At 44.9% G+C, this 20,568-nt stretch overlaps 1 protein-coding gene across 7 annotated transcripts in view; it reads left to right on the forward strand.

Moving 5' to 3' along the window:
- Positions 1–20,568, forward strand: part of TNPO1 (transportin 1) — a 162,107-nt gene that overhangs the window by 73,695 nt on the left and 67,844 nt on the right. For all 7 annotated transcript variants that reach the window (XR_008445279.1, XM_054031249.1, XM_054031247.1 and 4 more), the window contains one exon: positions 10,586–10,704. Coding sequence is in view for 6 of the 7 variants with exons in the window: in XM_054031249.1 (XP_053887224.1) it covers positions 10,586–10,704 (119 nt within the window). In the remaining variant the exon portion in view is untranslated. The remainder of the gene's footprint in view (positions 1–10,585; positions 10,705–20,568) is intronic.

Here is a 20,568-nt window from a genome sequence, read left to right on the forward strand (position 1 = left end):
GTGTGGACTGCACTCTCAGCAAGTTTGCAGATGACACTAAACTAGGAGGCGTGGTAGATACACTAGAGGGTAGGGATCGGATACAGAGGGACCTAGACAAATTAGAGGATTGTGCCAAAAAAACCTGATGAGGTTCAACAAGGACAAGTGCAGAGTCCTGCACTTAGGACAGAAGAATCCCATGCACTGCTACAGACTAGGGACCGAATGGCTAGGTAGCAGTTCTGCAGAAAAGGACCTAGGGGTCACAGTGGACGAGAAGCTGGATATGAGTCAACAGTGTGCTCTTGTTTCCAAGAAGGCTAACGGCATTTTGGGCTGTATAAGTAGGGGCATTGCCAGCAGATCGAGGAACGTGATCGTTCCCCTTTATTCGACATTGGTGAGACCTCATCTAGAATACTGTGTCCAGTTTTGGGCCCCACACTACAAGAAGGATGTGGAAAAATTGGAAAGAGTCCAGCGGAGGGCAACAAAAATGATTAGGGGTCTGGAGCACCTGACTTATGAGGAGAGGCTGAGGGAACTGGGATTGTTTAGTCTCCAGAAGAGAAGAATGAGGGGGGATTTGATAGCAGCCTTCAACTACCTGAAGGGGGGTTCCAAAGAGGATGGAGCTCGGCTGTTCTCAGTGGTGGCAGATGACAGAACAAGGAGCAATGGTCTCAAGTTGCAGTGCGGGAGGTCCAGGTTGGATATTAGGAAACACTATTTCACTAGGAGGGTGGTGAAGCACTGGAATGCGTTACCTAGGGAGGTGGTGGAGTCTCCTTCCTTGGAGATTTTTAAGGCTCGGCTTGACAAAGCCCTGGCTGGGATGATTTAGTTGGGAATTGGTCCTGCTTTGAGCAGGGGGTTGGACTAGATGACCTCTTGAGGTCCCTTCCAACCCTGATATTCTATGATAGGCTATTTTTGGCAACTGTGAAATTATCTTCTGGTTGACTAGCTGATTTGTATATGTGACACTTGGTCCAAATGATATACTTTACTGACCTTAACTTAAATGAGGGGAGAATTAATTCCAAACTGAATTAAATAAGCCAAGAGCGTGAGTGTTGGGGGTGGGGAGGAGGGGGATCCTAAATGAATGGAATGCTGGTGGAATATTTCACATAGATTACGCTGGAAAAATGGAAGTCCTCTATAGGTTAACAATATCTTAACACTTTGTAATGAGGTCTGGGGAGGAGACTCTGGCAGAACCAGGTCCATCATTGGCATTGAGAGATTCACTGCCACCAGTGCAGCAACGCTTTGTAAGAGCAACTGCTGCTTATGAATAGCATTTTTCCCTGGGAACACTTTCCCTACCACGAATTCTCCACTTGCTAACAGCAACAAAGCAGCTGCATAAGAGCCACTAGCCATCACCCTCAGCCCCCAGCTAAAACCTCTCCAGCACATCATCAAAGATCTAAAACCTATCCTGAAAGATGATCCCTCACTCTCACAGATCTTGGGAGACGGACTAGTCCTCACTTACAGACAGCCCCCCAACCTGAAGCAAATACTCACCAGCAACAAAAACACTAACCGAGGAACCTATCCTTGCAACAAAACCCAATGCCAACTCTGTCCACATAATTATTCAAATGACACCATCATAGGACCTAGTCACATTAGCCATGCCATCAGGGACACATTCACCTGCACATCTACCAATGTGATATATGCCATCATGTGCCAGCAATGCCCCTCTGCCATATACATTGGCCAAACCGGACCGTCTCTGTGCAAAAGAATAAATGGACACAAATCTGACATCAGGAATCATAAGATTCAAAAACTAGTAGGAGAACAGTTCAACCTCTCTGGTTACTCAGTAACAGACTTAAAGGTGGCAATTTTGCAATAGAAAAGCTTCAAAAACAGACTCCAGCGAGAAACTGCTGAGCTTGAATTAATATGCAAACTAGATACCATTAACTTGAGACTGGGAGTAGCTGGGTCATTACATATATTAAATCTATTTCCCCACGTTAAGTATCCTCACACCTTCTTGTCAGCTGGTCTAAAATCGGCCATCTTGATTATCACTACAAGTTTTTTTTTTTGTTTTTGTTTTTCCTCCTGCTGATACTTCATCTTAATTAGCCTCTTACAGTTGGTATGGCTACTTCCACCTTTTCATGTTGTGTGTGTGTGTGTGTGTGTGTGTGTGTGTGTGTGTGTGTGTAATGTTCCATTCTATGCCTCTGATGAAGTGGGCTGTAGCCCACAAAAGCTTATGCTCAAATAAATTTGTTAGTCTCTAAGGTGCCACAAGTACTCCTGTTCTTTTTGCGGATACAGACTAACACGGCTGCTACTCTGAAACCTGTCATTTTGTGACATTGTGACATCACATCATCCTCTCATTAGCATCATTTTGTGTGTGTGTGGCAAAACCAGACAAAATGCCAAGAAGTCTCTCGATGAAAGAAAAAGTACAGATTATCCCAGACTATCAAATTTCAGGGACTACTCAAAACCAAGTCCCAGTCAAGTGGGAGTTGCTCAAATCAGTTGTTTGCAGAATGTCAAAGCTTTTGACTAAGTACGGAGATGGACAGTCGAATAGCTGACGTAAGCATGAGTCTGAAGGAAAAGCCCCTGATGTTGACCGGGTTCTCTTTATGTGGCTCAAGGAGAAGAGGGCACAGGGAGCACTGCTTGCTGGACCCGCAATCAAGGAAAAAAAACCTTCAGCTTGCTGCTTCACTTGGATTGAATGATTTTAAGGCAAGTAACAATTGGTTACCAGATGGAAGAAACTCTTCAATGTCTCTTACAGAAAAGAGCCTAGCGCCAAAAAAAAAAAAGTCGGCAGACAAACCAGCAGCTGAGCAGTGGCAGTGCAAAAAAGTCCTCACATTCTTGAAAAGTTTCCCCTGGCTGATATCTACAATGCTGACAAAACAGGATTTTACCTGAAAAGGCTCTGACAGGGCAAGTAGGAAAAAATTAGAGCTAGAAGGAGAGAGAGCTTCAAAGGACAGGATAACTGCACATCTGTGCCAACATAGATGGTAGCGACAAATGCCTGCTGTTCATGATCAGGAAGTCAAAACAACCCACATGCTTTCCGAAAGATTTCAGTAAACTACCCCTCAGTTATGTCAGTTCAGCAAATGCCTGGATGACCGGTTTTCATCAACTGGCTAAAAAAGGTGGGATTGTTATCTTACAGCTCTGCAAGTGAAGCGATGCCTCTTTCTGGATACTTGCTTCACAAACCCCATTGGTTCTCTCAAACATTCAGCTCAAATTCTTATCCCAACACTACATCTTTGATTAAACCTATATAGCTCAAGTGTGATTGTTGTTGCTCTTGATGTGGACCCCAGTGCAGATATTCAGACAATCCTGAAAACTGTAAATTTACTGTTGGTGTTGCTGAGGCATGGCAAGATGTAAAGCTGACAAATTTCCAGCTGTTTCAGGAAAGGCAAATTAGTTGTGCCAGTGGACGGTGTGCACAATGAGGCTATTGAAGAGTTTGACGACCCCCTGAATGATGTTCTGCTTCCAGTCAACATGGAAAAAAGAGGACTTGATAGCTGTGGCTGCGAATGAGGATTTGCTGAATGCTGCAGCTTCTGCAAGGCCAGAGAAACGAGCTTGTGTTGTCGAAAAACATCGTAATCAAGAGGGTGAGGATGATTTTGATGAAGTCCCACCTCCGACAAACTCCAAGCTGTTGAAGGCTTTGAACATTTCAGCACCCTTCATAGGAAGGGTCTACAGATCTCTCTGGGATATTGAATCCCATCTTCAAAACAAAGTTGTGACTGAGAAGCTGAGCAAATGAAAATAATTCTTTCTCACACACAAGCGAGTCTGTTTTATCCATTCTTAATTTAGAAGTTGATACTCTATAAATAGAATACGCTTTTTGATGTGGAAGTATAATACTGTAATACTTTAATTTAGGTTATTTGCTTAGCAGATGCCCTTATCCAGGACGACTTACAGTGTGTACAAAGTATTAGTTAAGTCTGAGTTCAAAAAATGTTTACAAGTAAGAGCAAGAGATTGTGTTGTCATGGCTAATATTTGTTCTTAAACATAAAAATAAATCTTATTTTTAGAACGTTAACTCCATACCACTTTCTTGATACAGTGTGGTAGTAGGCTACAAATGCAAAGTAGAGCACATGTTTAAAATGTACAGTATACTAATGTAATACTGTAACAATAGTAAACATACATAGTTACATAAACCAGCTACAGTACATATCAGAAAAAGCAGGCTGCCTTTGGTCAGATGATACCCCCATAACAACAGCCCCTTAGGAGCAACATAACAGAAGAGCACTGATGCGTTGCTACTGATGAGCGTCTACTGTACTGAAAATGCCATATACGTTGATGATGCCCCCAAGAGGAAGTCTACACACCGTCGTCATGGTGTACTTTCTCCCTGTTATCAAGCAGAGATGCTTATTTGAGGTCTGATCAGTGCCACTGAGGCCCCTGTGGGGTTCTCCTAGAAACTGACATGGGCCATCAAGACTGGTATTGGTCCAGGCAACAATCTGAGTCATCTGTACTATACAGTATGCTGCCAGGGCCCTCTAAGGGATATTAGGATCTGCCTTCATAAACGTCAAGAAGCAGGTGGTCTTCAAGGAAGAGAGAAGGCATTGTCCCCAGTGACATTCCTGGCCAGACCAGCCACACCAGACTATCAAGTAGATGATTCAGTGGCTGAGCAACATCAACATCCTATCTTGCAGCCTAACAATCTTTCCTAGTCATTGCTGCATGAAGCTATATCCTTTGCATAGGTACTGGCAGCAGACAATGTTAAGTGTTGTGGATTGTGGAGACTCTGGAAATCGAGCATTGTCATCTCAGAAATCCCATAAACTGGTCAACATCCTGTCAGCTTCTAGTCTAGCCAGGATCGTCCTCCCCATTAACAAGGGACTGCTAAACCCAGCTAAAGCCCTGTAGCAGATGCCAGTCTCTATTGACACCAATTATGAAATGAGTCATAAATAGTTGCGAATTACCTCCTTTTGGGGTTTGAGTACTTAGTCATATTGGCCATTGAAGAAAAATTTAGATGGAACAGAAGTGTCCCAAAAGACAAGACCCCAGATACCTCTATTTAGAAGGAAGTTGTACTTCTCAGTTTCTGTACAGCTGTGCGTGGCTTATTGCCAGGCCGTGTTGGCTGAGTTTGCCTTTCTAACATGGGTCAGGGTGATGACCTTCCTCATGAAAGCAGAGAGGCGCATAAGGACATAATAAAGAGAGGCCAATTGATACCTGAAACCGTGGCCAGATCTGTCACCGCAGAGGCCATTATGTGCAGAACATTATGTATTGTTCTCCAAGTATTGGGGATTCTGAGAGTTGCAGAGCACAATTGAGGACTTTTCCTGGGGGCTCAGCTGTTAAGTAAGCAGACAGACTGCTTTGCACTCACTGATGGACTCCAAAGCTACCTTGTGGTGTCGAGAGTCACACTTTTTCTGTCCCCAGCCACACCTGAGATGGTGTACAGTCTTATCATCCCAGACAAATGGAGTATCACACCAAAAAAGCACCTAAGATACAACAGTGTTGCCAGCGTTCCTCTTCCTCAGCAACACCCACTGCTCCTTTGACATGACAGGAGATTTGACAAGACTTTGAAAAACCACATCAGACCCAGTCTTGAGAACGCCACCTTTGAAAGCCGCTTTTCCATTCCACTGCGTGTCGTTTTCCTTGACATGAGGTATTTGAGTGTTCAATGATCGCACAGGGCTGTACCATCCAGTTCTACTTTACCCCCTTCCCTGTCCCTCTTCAGGGACCCTTCTCAAGAGAGCCTATTACAAAATGTGGAGGTCTTGTTGCTTTGCTTTGTCTTCCTCAGGAGTACTGGGGAAGAGGCTGCTTTTTTTTTTTTTTTTTTTTTTTGACATTTCTTCATTCTGAAGAAGGGAAGTGGGGTGGTCTTTGTCCTATCCTACACCTGATGAGACTGAACAAATACATGCCATCCTCAACATGAAACAATTAACATTTCCTCTTTCTCCAAGCTCAAGACTGACTCTCAGCTTTCCATTTGCAGGATGTATATTTTCACATATTCAGCCATTCACCGAGCCCACAGAAAGTATCTGCAATTCATAATGGGGCCCAACCATTACCAATACAGGGCTCTGCCCTTTGGACTTTTAATGGCTCCTAAAATATTCTGGCTGGCAATAGTGGTAGTGCATTTAAGGAAACAGGACATCTGTCTACCCATACCTGGATGACTGGCAGATACCAGCATTAGACAAATGGCCTTAAAGAGCCTTTCCTTGTGAACTGTAATAAACCAGTAGCTGAAAGCCCATGCTGTAGCATATATAGGGCAGTTGGACCAAGTATTCCACCATCTGTGCAGTTCTCTTACAACCAAATGAGATGGTGCAGTTTAGCTATAGAGCAAAGGTTATTTGTTGAGTTAGCTCTATTACAATGGTTTAGGACTCTTGGCATGGCATATCCTTACCATAATGACACCACATGGCTGTAATTTGTAAAGTCAGAATAACTAAGAATGTGAAAACTGTGTAGTAACTAACCACAAATCCAGTAATTGAACCTGGTGATCCTTCTGAACAAGAAGAGCTCTCAACCATGCTTGTAGCTGTTTCCAATGCTTCACACTGACTCAACAGACGTCACTCTGAAGCTGATAATTCTGGAATCTTAGTCTCTTTCTCTCTCACACTCTCTCACACTCTCACACACTCTCTCACACTCTCTCTCTCTCTCTCACACACACACTCACAGATGTGAGTTTATAGGATTTTTGATTCCAGATAGACAAGAGACTGCCTGCCAGAGGACAGGTTCTGATCTCTTCAGTTAGCGGTAAACTACCTACAGGTGGTACATGTGTATCTGGGACTCTTCAGCTATATGTTGGTGAGCAGGTATAAGATGCTGCTTGCCACATTTCCTTATTGGACCTTACGACTGTGGCTGAGGTTCCATATGCTCCTCATCCAGGCATGTGCATCACAGTCCCACTTCAAATTCTACAGTAGCTCAGTTGGTTGCTAGACCTAGTAAACTTGAGAGAGAGGGGCAGAATTCTCAGCCTCTTCCCTGGGGATGACCCTTGTTACAGACATATTGGGATCTGACTGTGACACTCTCAGATGCAGGGCATGTGAACTCAGGATGACTTGGCCCTCACCTTTGGGACATTCATGTATATTCATCAGTCTTGCCTGTTGTTTCAGAACTCCACAGTGCAATTCCTGATGGACATTATTTTTGGCCAAGTGCTTGATCATCCTCTTTCTGAAAGTCAAGTTCTGAGAATGGTGCCATCAATATGGGGTGACCCCATTGGTGCTCCCCATCTCCCAGGATTCAGCTATATAACATAGCAGGCTTCCTGAGCAGAAATGTGGTAACTACCCACATATGGTCACTGTTGAAGTCCATCCTAGACCCAGTACTCATGAAGTGGGACTCCCACCATAGACTTAGTCACCACAGAGGACAATAAGTATGGATCTCTACCAGACATCTTCCTCCTTCAGTGGTCTTGATGACTTTGATATGCTTTCCCTCCAGTTTCCTTGATCCCCAGAATATTCTCCAAGATCAGATGGAACAAGAATTTGATCATGATAGCCCCATACTGGCTGAGACAGTTTTGGCTGTTGGACCTATTACAAGTGTTCAAGAGGCCTTCCATATATCTTCTGGCCAACACAGAGATGAAAATCTCAAACCTCTGTCAGATACTGTACCAAGAGCCACACTTGTTGCACCTGACTGCTTGGGTATTTGCTGACTGAGCAGCACTGATGTAGACTGCTCCCTACAAGTTCAGAAAATTTGTATACAAAGCAGGAAACTTTCCACCAGGAAGATGTACATCTCAGGATGACAAAACTTCTCCATGTGGGTAACCTAGAATAGTATTGATCCAATGGAGGTCCTGATACTGAAGGTCTTGGACTATCATGCTCCTGAATCACATGGCATTAGCATTTAACTCCCTTAAGGTTCATCTTGCCACAGTATCTGTGTCACACTCCAGTACAGTTGTACTCTGGTCTTCTGACACCCTGTGACATCAAAATTCCTCCAACGGCTTACTTTTACTCACTCTGCAGCCAGGGACCTGTCTTCCATGTGGGGCTTTGATGTCCTCCTTCTAGAGCCTGTGGAGCTTCTCTTGGGATTGCTGTAGGAATGTGCAGTACACTACTTTACTTTTCTTGTGGCCATTACCTCAGCAGAGAAGTCAATGAGCTCCAAACTCTTATGATCTGGCTGCCTTCACATTGTCCATGTAGAAGGATGTATGAGAGGAAACCACACCCAACCTAAGTGGAATTCTGAAACCGCCTCGACCCAATCCATCACAGTACCAGTTTTCTCTCCTGGCATCAAGTGCTGCTACATGAAGAAGCTGAATTCTTTGGATGTTTTCAGACCTTGACCGATACCTTTATGGGACTATATTTTTCAGGTGCTCTCATCTCCTCTCTATGACCATATTTGCTGAAACAAAAGGTCATACTATCTCACTGAAGATAATTTCAAAGTGTCTCCACGCTAAGTAGTAGATACCCATCTTGTGCCCGTAGAGAATATTTATCCAAATGTGTGGATCCACATGGGCAATGCTCAAAGGAGAAAATATGACTGCAGAATTGTGAACAGTGAGATGACTTTATGTAGGGTGCTTATTGATAATAGACAGCAGCAACATAAAAATCAAACTTGCATTTGCATCCGAAAGCTATAAAATATGTGACCATCATGATCCCTTCAGGTAGAGGGTTCTGTGGTCTGGCTGCCAAGGAAGTTCTTGACATGAGTCCTAAGTCTTGTTCTGAGTACACTATTACTTCTGTGAAACAGTTTTATTGCGGGCCTCAGTTGCAAGTGGTGGTGTGTAATGCCTTCATGTATCTCATAGCACAGTAGGGCCAGTACGGCTGCTGCAACACCAATTTATTCTATTGCTATGAAATAATCTTCATTCCTGTTCCTTTACAGTGTGTGCGCATGGGTGCACAGCTGTGTCTTGCATTTGAAAATACTTGTCGATATAACCTTTCTCTGAGGAGGGTTTTTGTTATGTTCTCCACAGAGTCCGATTCACTTCTCAGGCCTTAGTTCTTGAGATGTTCTTTAGGCTATCTAGCTGGCCAGCTAATTCTTCTCCTTTCCTTGGCTCCAAACTGGACTCAAGCTCTGGCTCCCTAACCAACTGCCACGTAGCTGAGTGTAGGGTGCATGTACTGTGATCCAAGTAACTCCCACTTGTGGAGAAAACTGGAGAGCAAGAGACAGTGGCAAGGAGAATGAAAACAAAATCTCAGGTACCTGGCTATGGCAAATCGGCAGATGGCTTTTCCTTTTGGAAAAAAATCCAAATTACATAACTGCAGTTGTATTCAGATCCCTGACTGTTTGCATCATCTTAGAGCTGTAGTTTCAAATTTGTGTGTAGACCAAGGCAGAGAATGGCATTGGTTTACTCAGTATTCACATTTTGAAGGTTATCATTGCAACTGAAGGGCTAGAAACAGATTTGTTTTAATGAAAGCTCAGATTCTGGAGCGCAGTTCTGTGGAAAGAGCATAACATCTGTGGCAAGTTCTGTAGCTGTGGAATGCACAGGATGCTCGTGATGTACTCCCTTCTGCTCATGTGTTGGAGGTGGACTGTGACATGCTGAAGCAACTGGAGGATTTTTTTTTTTTTAAAGGCCTTATTCCAGGTATTATGGTATGGTAAACCAAGTGGATTTTCTTGTTTTTTCTAAATTGGAACATGGTTTCATGTATAAGGACCAGCATGAAAAGATGCAAAGATTGTAGAACTTAAAGGAGTCTTGAGGGAGAGGTTTGAATGAACATTGCACTTCTGTATTACAAGTGGTATAGCAACGGTATGAACAGTATGCAAGAAATGGTGTGTTTTGGCTTAAAGCAATGATTATGGGGTATTAAGTTTTATAGGACCCTCATTGATTTGAGACATGGTCTTTCGAAGCTCTTGCTGGCAATAAGATTATCATTTCCACTATTTATCTTTACTGTATTCACTCTGTTACATACACATGTTGATTATGGGATTTGATCATACTATTTTAAAAGTATTTCATGCTTCTTAGTTAAGATTATGAAAGGAAGTAGGGATTTTAAGGTACTAAAGGTAATATGAAAACACCTGCATCTATATATTAATGGAGCTGCACCTTCCAGTTGCTGGCGGAGGAGAGATTTCTCTTCTCTCCCTCCCCCCTCCACGCCCCCAAATGGGGTGGGAGATCGAGCTGTTAAAAAATCCGAAATGTTTGGCTCAAGCCTCAGGTTTAGTGAGCATTGGAAGATGACTGACCAGTGAAGGACTTAACACTGTACATAGCCTGTACTTAAAATTCTTAAGCCAAGTGGCAGTCTGTTGCAGCTGTATATACTATCCAGAAGCACCTTTTAAAAAAAATTTGATCATTCGTAATGGCAAACTGCAGTTGTAAACTACTAACACATGTAGTAATTTAACTTTGATAGAATTCTAAGTGTCCAAAGGAACCTAAGCGAATAAAGTAATGATTTCTCTCCATATTGTGTAGTACATGCTTCAGAGGACCCAGGACCAAGATGAAAATGTGGCTTTGGAGGCGTGTGAGTTCTGGCTGACTTTGGCTGAGCAGCCAATTTGTAAAGATGTGCTATGTCGGCATCTTACTAAGTAAGTTAACTTTCAAACAAGCAGAGTGAAGCATATTCTACTGAGAAACTAAGGATTGTAAATTAGTCCTCTCGTTCTTGAATTCTGACTTAAATCTGTCCTGTAAAATAGTTTACAAAGTTCTTAGGAGAAATTCCAGATATCATCTGGTGGTTCTAGTTGCTTGTGTTTTTGTGTAGTCTACAAATGATGAATTCAAGTATTGACGGCTGTTTTGTAGAAATGGACATAGTTGGGCGAATAAATGTTGTCCACATGATTGGACATGCCTCTGTACAAAGAACAGGGTGTGTTGATTTTAAAACACTTGAGTTAAAAAAAAAAAAAAAAAAAAAGTAAATCAGATTGAGGCTCTGCAAAAGCTACTTACAATTTTTATTTCAACTTTAGTGTTTGCTTTTTCTTAAAAATAAATAAATAATAAAAAAATTATAATTTAGTTCATTTATAAATTTTAAAATGCCACAGCTGGTAGGGTATCTATCTTCTTAGAATCTCACAAAACACAGGTGAAAAACAAAATACTGAAATTTAAGGTTCTGATCTGGCAATTGCTTCAGCAGTATATAATATTCACATGAAGTCCCACTGATTTCCTTAGTGAAGCGCATGCAAAAATGTTGCATGATCAGGGACTAAAATTGTAACTTTATTAAACTTTTTTCCTAGTGGAATGAAATTAGTCACTTCAAAATAAAGTTCTTTCAGTGTTAATAGTGAAATATTTACACTTCTAATATATTAATAAAGTAGTTGTGAAATTTTTATACACACGGAGCTAAAATTTTCAAAAAGTTAGGCTTCTAAACCTGTATCTTGGACACCTGAGAATGGGATTTTCAACAACATCTAAGTGACCTCAGAGCACAAATCCTGATGGAGTATAGCCTGGCTAAAGCTTTTTAAAATTTATTTATTTACTTATTTTAATTTTGGAAATTCCATATAAAGGAAGCTTGGTCTAGGCTGCAAATATTGCATCCGCTGTCTTCCTGTCACTTTTTTGGGGGGACGTGATGGGGGGTGTTCTCACACTGATTAGCGAGGCTTGCCTTTTTTCATTATAGATGAGCACTTTAAATGTGAGAATTCTTTTTTTTTTTTTCTTCCCTAACATAAATTTTCTGTCTACTAAGAAGACATTTGGCTAAGTATTAGGAAACTAATAAGAAACAAGTCCAAAACATCTACTTTACTTTCTTCCCACTCTATATTCCTAAATTACTAAACAAACTAGCAATGTGTATGTGAACTGACATTTTTTTTAAATGTTAAGGTCTGTTTTAAAAATCTTTTAAATAAGAGTTCTGTTTAACTCAAGTTTTATCCAATCTGCTAAAGAACATTTGTTTAAGTATTGCATTTTGAAGTACTTTTGTTTTTCTTGTCTTCACACACTCAAAAATATAGGAGTGATATCTTAAAGTGTTGATGGTTAATACTGACTTTAAAGTTGCAATGCAAATGTAGGATTGATTAAGATAATACATTCAGTAACTGTAAATGGTGAATACAAAATTTTTAACTACAAATTTACTTTTAACATTTGGGTCTTCCTTGCAATGTTGTGCACCTCAGCATTTTGTTCGGCAGTTAGCCCTCTTTGTAGGAGGAAACTTTGAGAAAATAATTCTATCAGTATTTGAAAATCCTAGAGCTATAATAAAAAGTTAAACAGTGGGCAAGGTTGGTGTACTATTTCCTTAGACAAGCCTAGAAAACTATGTGAGAACTCCGCTAATTCTATGTCTGTGAAATGAACCAATTGCTGTGGTGTCTAGCACCCTTTCCCACCTTCGCTCCTCAAAGGCTTTTTATTTTTTTGTAAGATTACTTACTATATAGCTTCAGGTACTCCTCACCAATATACCATGGTAATGATGCTCAAGAAATGCTGATACATACCTAAACACCCAATTTGTTTTTCTCTGTTAAACTGATTTGGATTGATTTGGGTAGGGGAAGCTATTACCAGCACAATTTTAATTTGTTGTGAAGATGGTGTGCTAATAGGAAGCCTGTATATTAAGCATTCATTTTCAGTCACAAAACATATATAGGGACATCTCCCATTGATGCACATTCAATTCACGTTGACTTCAACAACAGTCAGATCTAGCGTGTACTATTTTTATGGATTGAGTTGCTGTCTAGTTGGTTTGATTTTACAACTTACTTGAAGAAACTTACTAGAGAGAAGTCATATCCATACACTTAAAAGGAAATTTTTGGCAAATAAGCATTCATAAAGTTCTTCAAGTAGTGTCACTGTGTGTGCTCCACTTCAGGATCTGCGTGCGCCCGATTGAAGATTTGCCTCAGTAGTATCCGCGGAGCTGGTCCTACGCCCTAGATATCCTTGTGCTCTGATCTGAGGGTATGTGGGATGGGGTGGGACAGACCCACCACTACTCTAGTTCCTCCTTAATGGCCTGTGGCCTGAAAGGCATGTTGTGTTGTCCCTAGTCATGCAGCTTGCTATCTCTTTTGCTCTTATTTTATTTTTCTGTTATTTAACACAGTTTGTGCTTTTTGGGGGTGGGTTCCCCCACTTTTTCCTTGCCTGATCAGGGCCTTTGTTTTTTCTCAGGCTGCAATCTGCAGCCTCGAGTAATGGGTTATGCCCCAGACATTGGGCTCCAAACCCTATGGCAGGTCTGACAGGTCTCTTCCCCTCAATGACGAACGCTCGAGTGGCCTCTGTTTGGGGGAGAGACTTGCATCTTCCAAATGTAAAAGCTGCTTAGGATTGAAAAGTAGATCTAAAAAATGAAGGGAAGACGGGTTAAAATGCCAGTTGATGGAACATCTCCTTGAGAGCTGTGGGGTCCAAGTCCCATCCTGTACATCAGATTTGGTTGCGCAGAGGGCCTTAGCAGCTGTCACTGCCGCTGCAGTAAGCAAAGACCCTGGAGACTCCTCGGAACTGTTCAGATCATCAAAAAAGAGTTCCCATTTCCTAGGATGGGATAAGAGAGAGGGAAAAGTCACCCTTTTGGTTTGGATTGTGAGAGGCCCCATGTACCAACAAGGGTATTGCTGAGCTCCTATCTCCTCTGGTACCAAGACCCTGGCACTAGCTAGAAAACCACCCCACATACCTAGAAGCCATCTGTTAAGCTACAGCAGCACCTAAGTTAGTACCAGACCCAATGTTTCCAAAGCACAAGGACTCTTAAGGTTAAGCAGAAATAGTCATCAGCCACATCTTCTGCGGGCAGCAATGAAGGCACACAGATTGTGCTTTGGTTCCATTTCCAGGACCACCCAGTGTTCTAACTCCTGAAGATTATCTTGAGTCCCTAGTACCATCCAGGCTCCTTTTCCACAAGGATCTTTGGATCCTGGAAGAACCTGAGCCTATATTGCACAGGGGAACGAGCAGGGAATATCACTTGGTATTAACTTGCTTCCTGTTGGTCTCCATCCCTCAAGGAGCACCCTGAGTAAGAAACCCCTTGGAGGATATAAACTCGGCTAACCCGGCAAGGAGATCCTTGGGATCCTGCCCCCTTCCCTTATGCCCCACCTCAATGGACCAATTGAGGCAGGAGCTACAATCCCTCCTGACACGGGGGGTGATCAAACCTGTTCCATTGGACTTTGTTGAGAAAGGGTTCTATTTCCGATACTTCCTCATCCATAAGAGAAACAGAGGATGGAGACCAATTCTGGCCTTCAGAACTCTGAACACCTTCATCCACTGTCAATGATTGAAATGGTAACTCTAGCAGTGATCAATCTCTTGGGTGAAAGAGGGATTTGTCTCCCTTGACCTTCAGGATGCTATTTTTCATATAGCCATGCACACTTTTCACAGGCACTTCTTATATTTTGGGGTGGATAAGGACTGCTATCAGTATCATGCCCTACTCTCTGGCCTCTCCACTGCTCCAAGGTCTTTACCAAAGTCCTCTTGGCTGTTGCAGCCCATCTTCATCAGATGGGAATAATAGTCTTTTCCTACCTGGACGATTGATCTGAAAGTTGCTCATTTCTCAAGGTACTGACATCAACCAGCAAGGCTCTATCTCCTGTTCTGCTCCTTTGGTTCTGCCTCAATGTGGAAAAGTCTGCACTCGCCCACTCAATGTATAGATTTCATCGGAACCACTTTGGACTGCCTCACTGCCAGTGCATACTTCGCATGTACAGGTTTGCCACAACGTCCAGCTTTGTTTCAGAATAGAATAGTCTACAAACCACAGCAAGGGCTTGCCTGCAACTTCTGGGCCATCTGGCAGCATATGTGTTGATGGCACCCTTGTCAAGAATACATTCTCAGTGTCTTTAAGCCTGCCTGAGAACCTGTCTACACCCTGAATAAACACAGTCCATCCAAGTAGGTGTCCATATCTCAGAGTCTCAGTTCTCTAAAGTGGTGGAAGGATCTTCCAAAGGTATGCATGAGAGTTCTGTTCTGTTGTAGCCTCCTCTCACAAGGATCATCACTACAGATGCTATCCTGATCATTTCTGAAAGTGTGCTGCAGCCTAACAGCACAGGGCAGATGAACAGTTCATGATGCTTGCTGGTACTTCCTACCCTACATCAGGGGCCACCCAGTCAGAATAATATATTGCTGCACTGTTATTCAGCATTATATCGACAAGGAGGTGCGAGATCCCAGCTTTATGCACTGAATCAGTAAGATCAAGGAATTGGTATTATCGCACCACATACCGATCTCATTGGTTTATCTGCCAGGATTTCAAAACACATTGGTGGACTCTGTCAACGGGCATTTTTGCCTCAACTAGTGAGAGCTGAACAACAAAGTATTCCAAAGGATATGTCTTTCCTGGGGTCATTCGAAGATGGATCTCTTTAGCACACTATCTGATGCAATGTTCAAGGGGAGGGCATGGCTGCGACTTGACAGGAAATGCCCTGGTCATCTCTTGGCCTCGTGTATTAAGTATGCTTTATCCCCTGAAGCCTTTGTTGCTCAAGGTCCCAAACAAATAGAAACAGGAGAAATTAGTAACTATTCTCATAGCACCATCATGGCTGAAACAGGTGTGGTTTCCAGAGCTGATTTGTATGTCTTGACTGCGTGAAGAGATCCACTGCCAGGAGTCAGGATCCATCACCCAACTTAACCTATCTGTGCTTCATCTCAAGACTTGGCTGTTAAATGGCTCTCTGGTACAGAACAAAACTGCTTCCTGGAGGTACAAACAGTACTGCATAATATTAGAAAACACATGAAAAGGAAAACTGTACCTGCTGAAGTGGTGCAGCCACTAATCTCTATCTCCTCTTAAGTCCTGCCTGACACATTTGATACGTTGAAAAACCACAGGATTATTGTTGAGCTCAATTAAGGTTCTTCTTTGAGTGCTTGCTCATGTCGATTCCATTCTGGATGTGCATGCGCCCATGTGCGCAGCAGTCAGAGATTTTTGCCTTAGTGGTACCTGTAGGGCCAGCTGTGGCACCCTCTAAAATGCCACAGTATATCAGGTGCTGCCGGCCCACGCCCTCTTAGTTCCTTCTTAATGCCCGTGGTGTCAAGTTGGAGCGACTCTCTTGCTTGATGAGAGCGAGTGGTTTTCTTCCCTTGGACTTCGGGCCTCTTGTACATTGTGTGTGTGTGTGTGTGTGTGTGTGTGTGTGTGTGCGCACCGGGCATTTTGTACCAGAGCAAGGCATGTTCCAGGCCCTGGGTTTAAGCCGTGCTTGGACTCCAGCAGGCCTATGCTTGTGAGTGACCCCCATAACTGCTGCCTTCAGTGCTTGGGGGAGTCACACATAAAGGAACGTTGCTGGATCTGCAAGAACTTTTGGCCCTGCACCCAAAAAGAGAAGGATATTCGCCTCAGGGTTCTCCTGATGGAGTCCGACCTGCTTCTGCCCCTTCTATGCAGGCTGCACCGAGCGCCTTGGCCTCCGTGCGCAGTGCGCCGCCGGCACCAGCCTCTTCTGGACACAGTTTGCTGTCACTGAAAAAGAGAGCTAAGAAGCACTCTCCTCCATCCCGCCAACCTCGAAACGGGCCGAGAAAAAATACTTTGTGCTGGCCAAAGGTTTCAAGTCCCTTTTATACTCACCCACACCCGGGCTCGCTGGTTGTCTGTGGCCAATGAAACCGATATGCAGGTCCCCACTGCCTCTGCTCCCAAGAATAAAGAAGCCAAAAAGCTCTACTTGGCAGGAAAACTTACTCAACAGCTAGCCTCCAATTCCAGGTGGCGAATCATCAGGCCTTGCTGGGCTGATATAATTTTAATCTTTGGGACATTCTTCCAAAGTTCCAGGATTCTTTTCCTTGGGGTCAGGCTCAGGAGTTTGGCACCCTGGTAGAGGAAGATACCATGGCAGCCAGATGTTCCCTGCAAATGGCATGGCACTTGGCTGTAGTCATGCAACGCAGCTCCTGGCTCCAAATGGTGGGCCTCTCCCAGGAGGTTCAGGACCTCCCCTTTGACGGAGTTGGGTTCTTCTCTGATCAAATGAACACCAGGCTACACAGGTTGAAGGACACTAAGGCTACCCTTTGATCATTGGGCATGCATACTTCGCAGTATGCCAGAAAGCTTTTCTGGCCTCTACTGCCATCGAGGCCTTTGCAAGCCCAGCAGGGATCTACAAGAAGGGACACTGGGTTTAGCCGTCGCCACTCTTCTTTCTCTTGCTCGCCAGCCCAGCCCAGGCCCACTAAGCACCCAGGGGGCCCAAAGCGATGGTTTTGAGGGTGTGCTCAAGAGCAACGCTCCAGTCATCTGGCTGGATCCTGCTCATCCTTTCCTCAACTGCCTTTCTCCATTACGCTCGGCCTGGTCACAGGTTACCATGTTGGACCACTGGGTCCAGGACATAGTAGCTCAAGGCTATACCCTGCAGCTATACCCTCCTTCCCGCCCCCCTGCTTTCCCGTCCCTCTTCAGGGACCCATCTCACGAGCATCTCCTGGTTCAGGAGGTCGACAAGCTACTGCAATTGAGGACTGTGGAAGTAGTTCCTCAGGACATGGAAGGCAGAGGATTCTGACCTTCATTATCCCCTCTCTGGATCCATGGGACTGGTATTCTGCTCTTGACTTAAAGGACGCTTACTTCCATGTCTCCATATTCCCAGGACACAGACATTTCCTGCGTTTCATAGTGGCCAGGTGCCACTTCCAGTTCATGGTACTACCCTTTGGCCTGTCCTCGGCCCCTAGGGTGTTCACAAAATGCATGGTGCCAGTAGCGGCTTACCTCAGACATCAGGGTGGGGGGGAAGGGGGATCCCAGATCTTTCTGTATCTCAACGACTGGATCATCAAGGGCAGGTCTCCGGAGCAGGTGCAAAGAAGCCTCGATCAGGTGTGCTAAAGCTGCAGCGACCTGGGCTTGTTAATAAACATAGAAAAATCCACATAAACTCTATGCACTGGACCAGCATTAATCGGAGTGGTTCTTGACTCCATGTGAGTCAGGGCCTTCCTTCTGGAAGCACGCTTTCAGGCCCTGTCAGATCTCATTGCCCACATGAGGCATCCAATCACCATGGCCCACACATGGCTGCAGCTGATGGGCCACGTGGCAGCATGCATGTACGTGGTCAGTCACGCTCGGCTTCATCCGCAACCCCTGCAGACATGGTTGACAATGGTCTATGTTCCCAGCAGGCACCCCCTGGACTGACTGGTCACGGTACCGAGCCATGGATTCTTGGCTAGACCCCAAATCAGTGCTGCAGGGAGTTCCCTTTGTGTCCCCGTTACCGTTGCTCACCGTGGTCTTGGACATGTCGGACCTGGGCTGGGGGGCGCACCTGGGCAAGCTCAACACCCAGGGCCGCTGGCTGCAGCACGATCTAGCCCTTCTTATCAACGTCCGGGAGCTCAAGGCGTTGCACCTGGCCTGTCAGGCAAGGCGTTGCAGGTCCTCATGGACAATATGGCCGCAATGTATTACATCAGCAGGCAGGGCGGCGCCAGGTTGTCGGCCCTGTGTCGGGAGGTGCTCAGCCTCTGGGATTTTTGCATGTGGCATTCCATCCATCTGGTAGCCACCCACCTACCTGGAACCAAGAATGTCCTGGCAGATCACCTCATCCGGACCTTCTCATTTCGCCACGAATGGTCCCTCCGTCCGGAGGTGGTCAGCCTGATCTTCCGAAGGTGGGGGACTCCCCAAGTGGACCTGTTTGTGTCCAAATGGAAGAAGTGGTGCCACGTATTCTGTTCCCTGCACGGCAGAGACAAGGGATTCCTGTCGGACGCCTTCCTGATTCAGTGATCAGGAACGCTGATGTATACCTTTCCGCTGGTACCACATATCCACATGGTCCTGCTAAAGGCAAAGCAAGACAAAGCGTCTGTCATCCTCATAGCCCCGGTGTGGCTTCGACAGCACTGGCTCAACATGCTGCTGAGTAGTCTTTCGGTGGCTGACCCGTGCAGTTACCTCTCCGGACGGATCTGGTGTCCCAGAACTACGGCAACCTGCTGCACCCGAACCTGGCATTGCTGCATCTGACAGCGTGGCTAAGTACATATGAGCGGGAGTGCTTAGCTGCGGTCCAACAGGTCCTGCTGGGTAGCAGGAAGCCTTCCACCAGGGCTACCTGCGTGGCAAAGTGGAAGTACTTCACATGTTGGGCCTCAGACAAGCACATTTGTCCAGAGGAAGCCTCACTGTAGGACATCCTGGACTATTTTTGCATCTTAAGCTCCGGGGCTTGCCATTTTGTCTTTGATCAAGGTACACCTGGCAGCCATTTCGGCAGGTGGATCTTCGCCCATCCCATGACGGTGCAGTTCCTGAAAGGTCTAGGATGCCTGTACCCACACATCTGGGACCTGATCCCCTCTTCCCCCTTCTATCCCCCCCTGGTGGGACCTGAATCTTGTGCTTTTGAAGCTCATGAGCCCCTCCTCCGAACCCTTAGCTTCCTGCTCCCTTCTGCTTCTCTCCTGGAAGGTGTCATTGGTTGCTATAACTTCGGCCTGGTGGGTGTCCGAGATCAGGGTGCTGATGTCGGAGCTGTCTTATATGATCTTGGACAAGATCCAGCTGTGTCCGCACCCGGCTTTTCTGTCCAAGGTCATTTACCAGTTCCACACTGGCCAAGACGTTTACTTACTGGTCCTCTGTCCGAAGCCTCATGCATCAGATGAGGAGTGCATGTTGCGTACTCTGGACATCAAACGGGCGTTGACAGTCTACACTGACAGAACATGGCCGTTCCGTAAGTCAACACAATTGTTCGTTGCTGTTGCAGAGCGGATGAAGGCTTGCCTGGTGTCAGCCCAGAGAATCTCATCTTGGATCACTGCCTGCATCCGCTATTGCTACGAGCTGGCGAAGGTGCCCCTGCTGGCAATCATTATAGCTCATTCTACTAGAGCACAGACATCTTTGGCGGCCTTCCTGGCACAGGTGCCAATCCAAGAGATTTGTCGGGCCACCACTTGCTTGTCCCTTCATATATTCATGTTGCACTTTGCGCTGACCCAGCAGGCTTGAGATGATGCTGGCTTTGGCAGAGCTGTGCTACAAGCTGCATGACGGTGAACTCCGAGCCCATCTCCATTGGTACTACTTGTGAGTCACCTAGAATGGAATCAACATGAGCAAGGAAAACGGTTACTTACCTTTCGCAACTGTTGTTCTTCGAGATATGTTGCTCATGTCCATTGTATTACCCACTCTCCTGCCCCTCTTGTTGGAGTTGTCGGCAAGAAGGAACTGAGAGGATGTGGGCCTGATGTACCGCGGCATGAGTGCGGCACTCGAGAGGGCTCCACAGCCAGCCCTACATGTACCACCAAGGCAAAAATCTCTGGCTGTGCACATGGGTGCATGCGGACCTAGAATGGAACGGACATGAATAGCACATCTCGAACAGTTACGAAAGGTAGGTAACTGTTTT

Source organism: Malaclemys terrapin, chromosome 6 (assembly GCF_027887155.1).
Source record: "Malaclemys terrapin pileata isolate rMalTer1 chromosome 6, rMalTer1.hap1, whole genome shotgun sequence".
Classification (NCBI taxonomy): domain Eukaryota; kingdom Metazoa; phylum Chordata; order Testudines; family Emydidae; genus Malaclemys; species Malaclemys terrapin.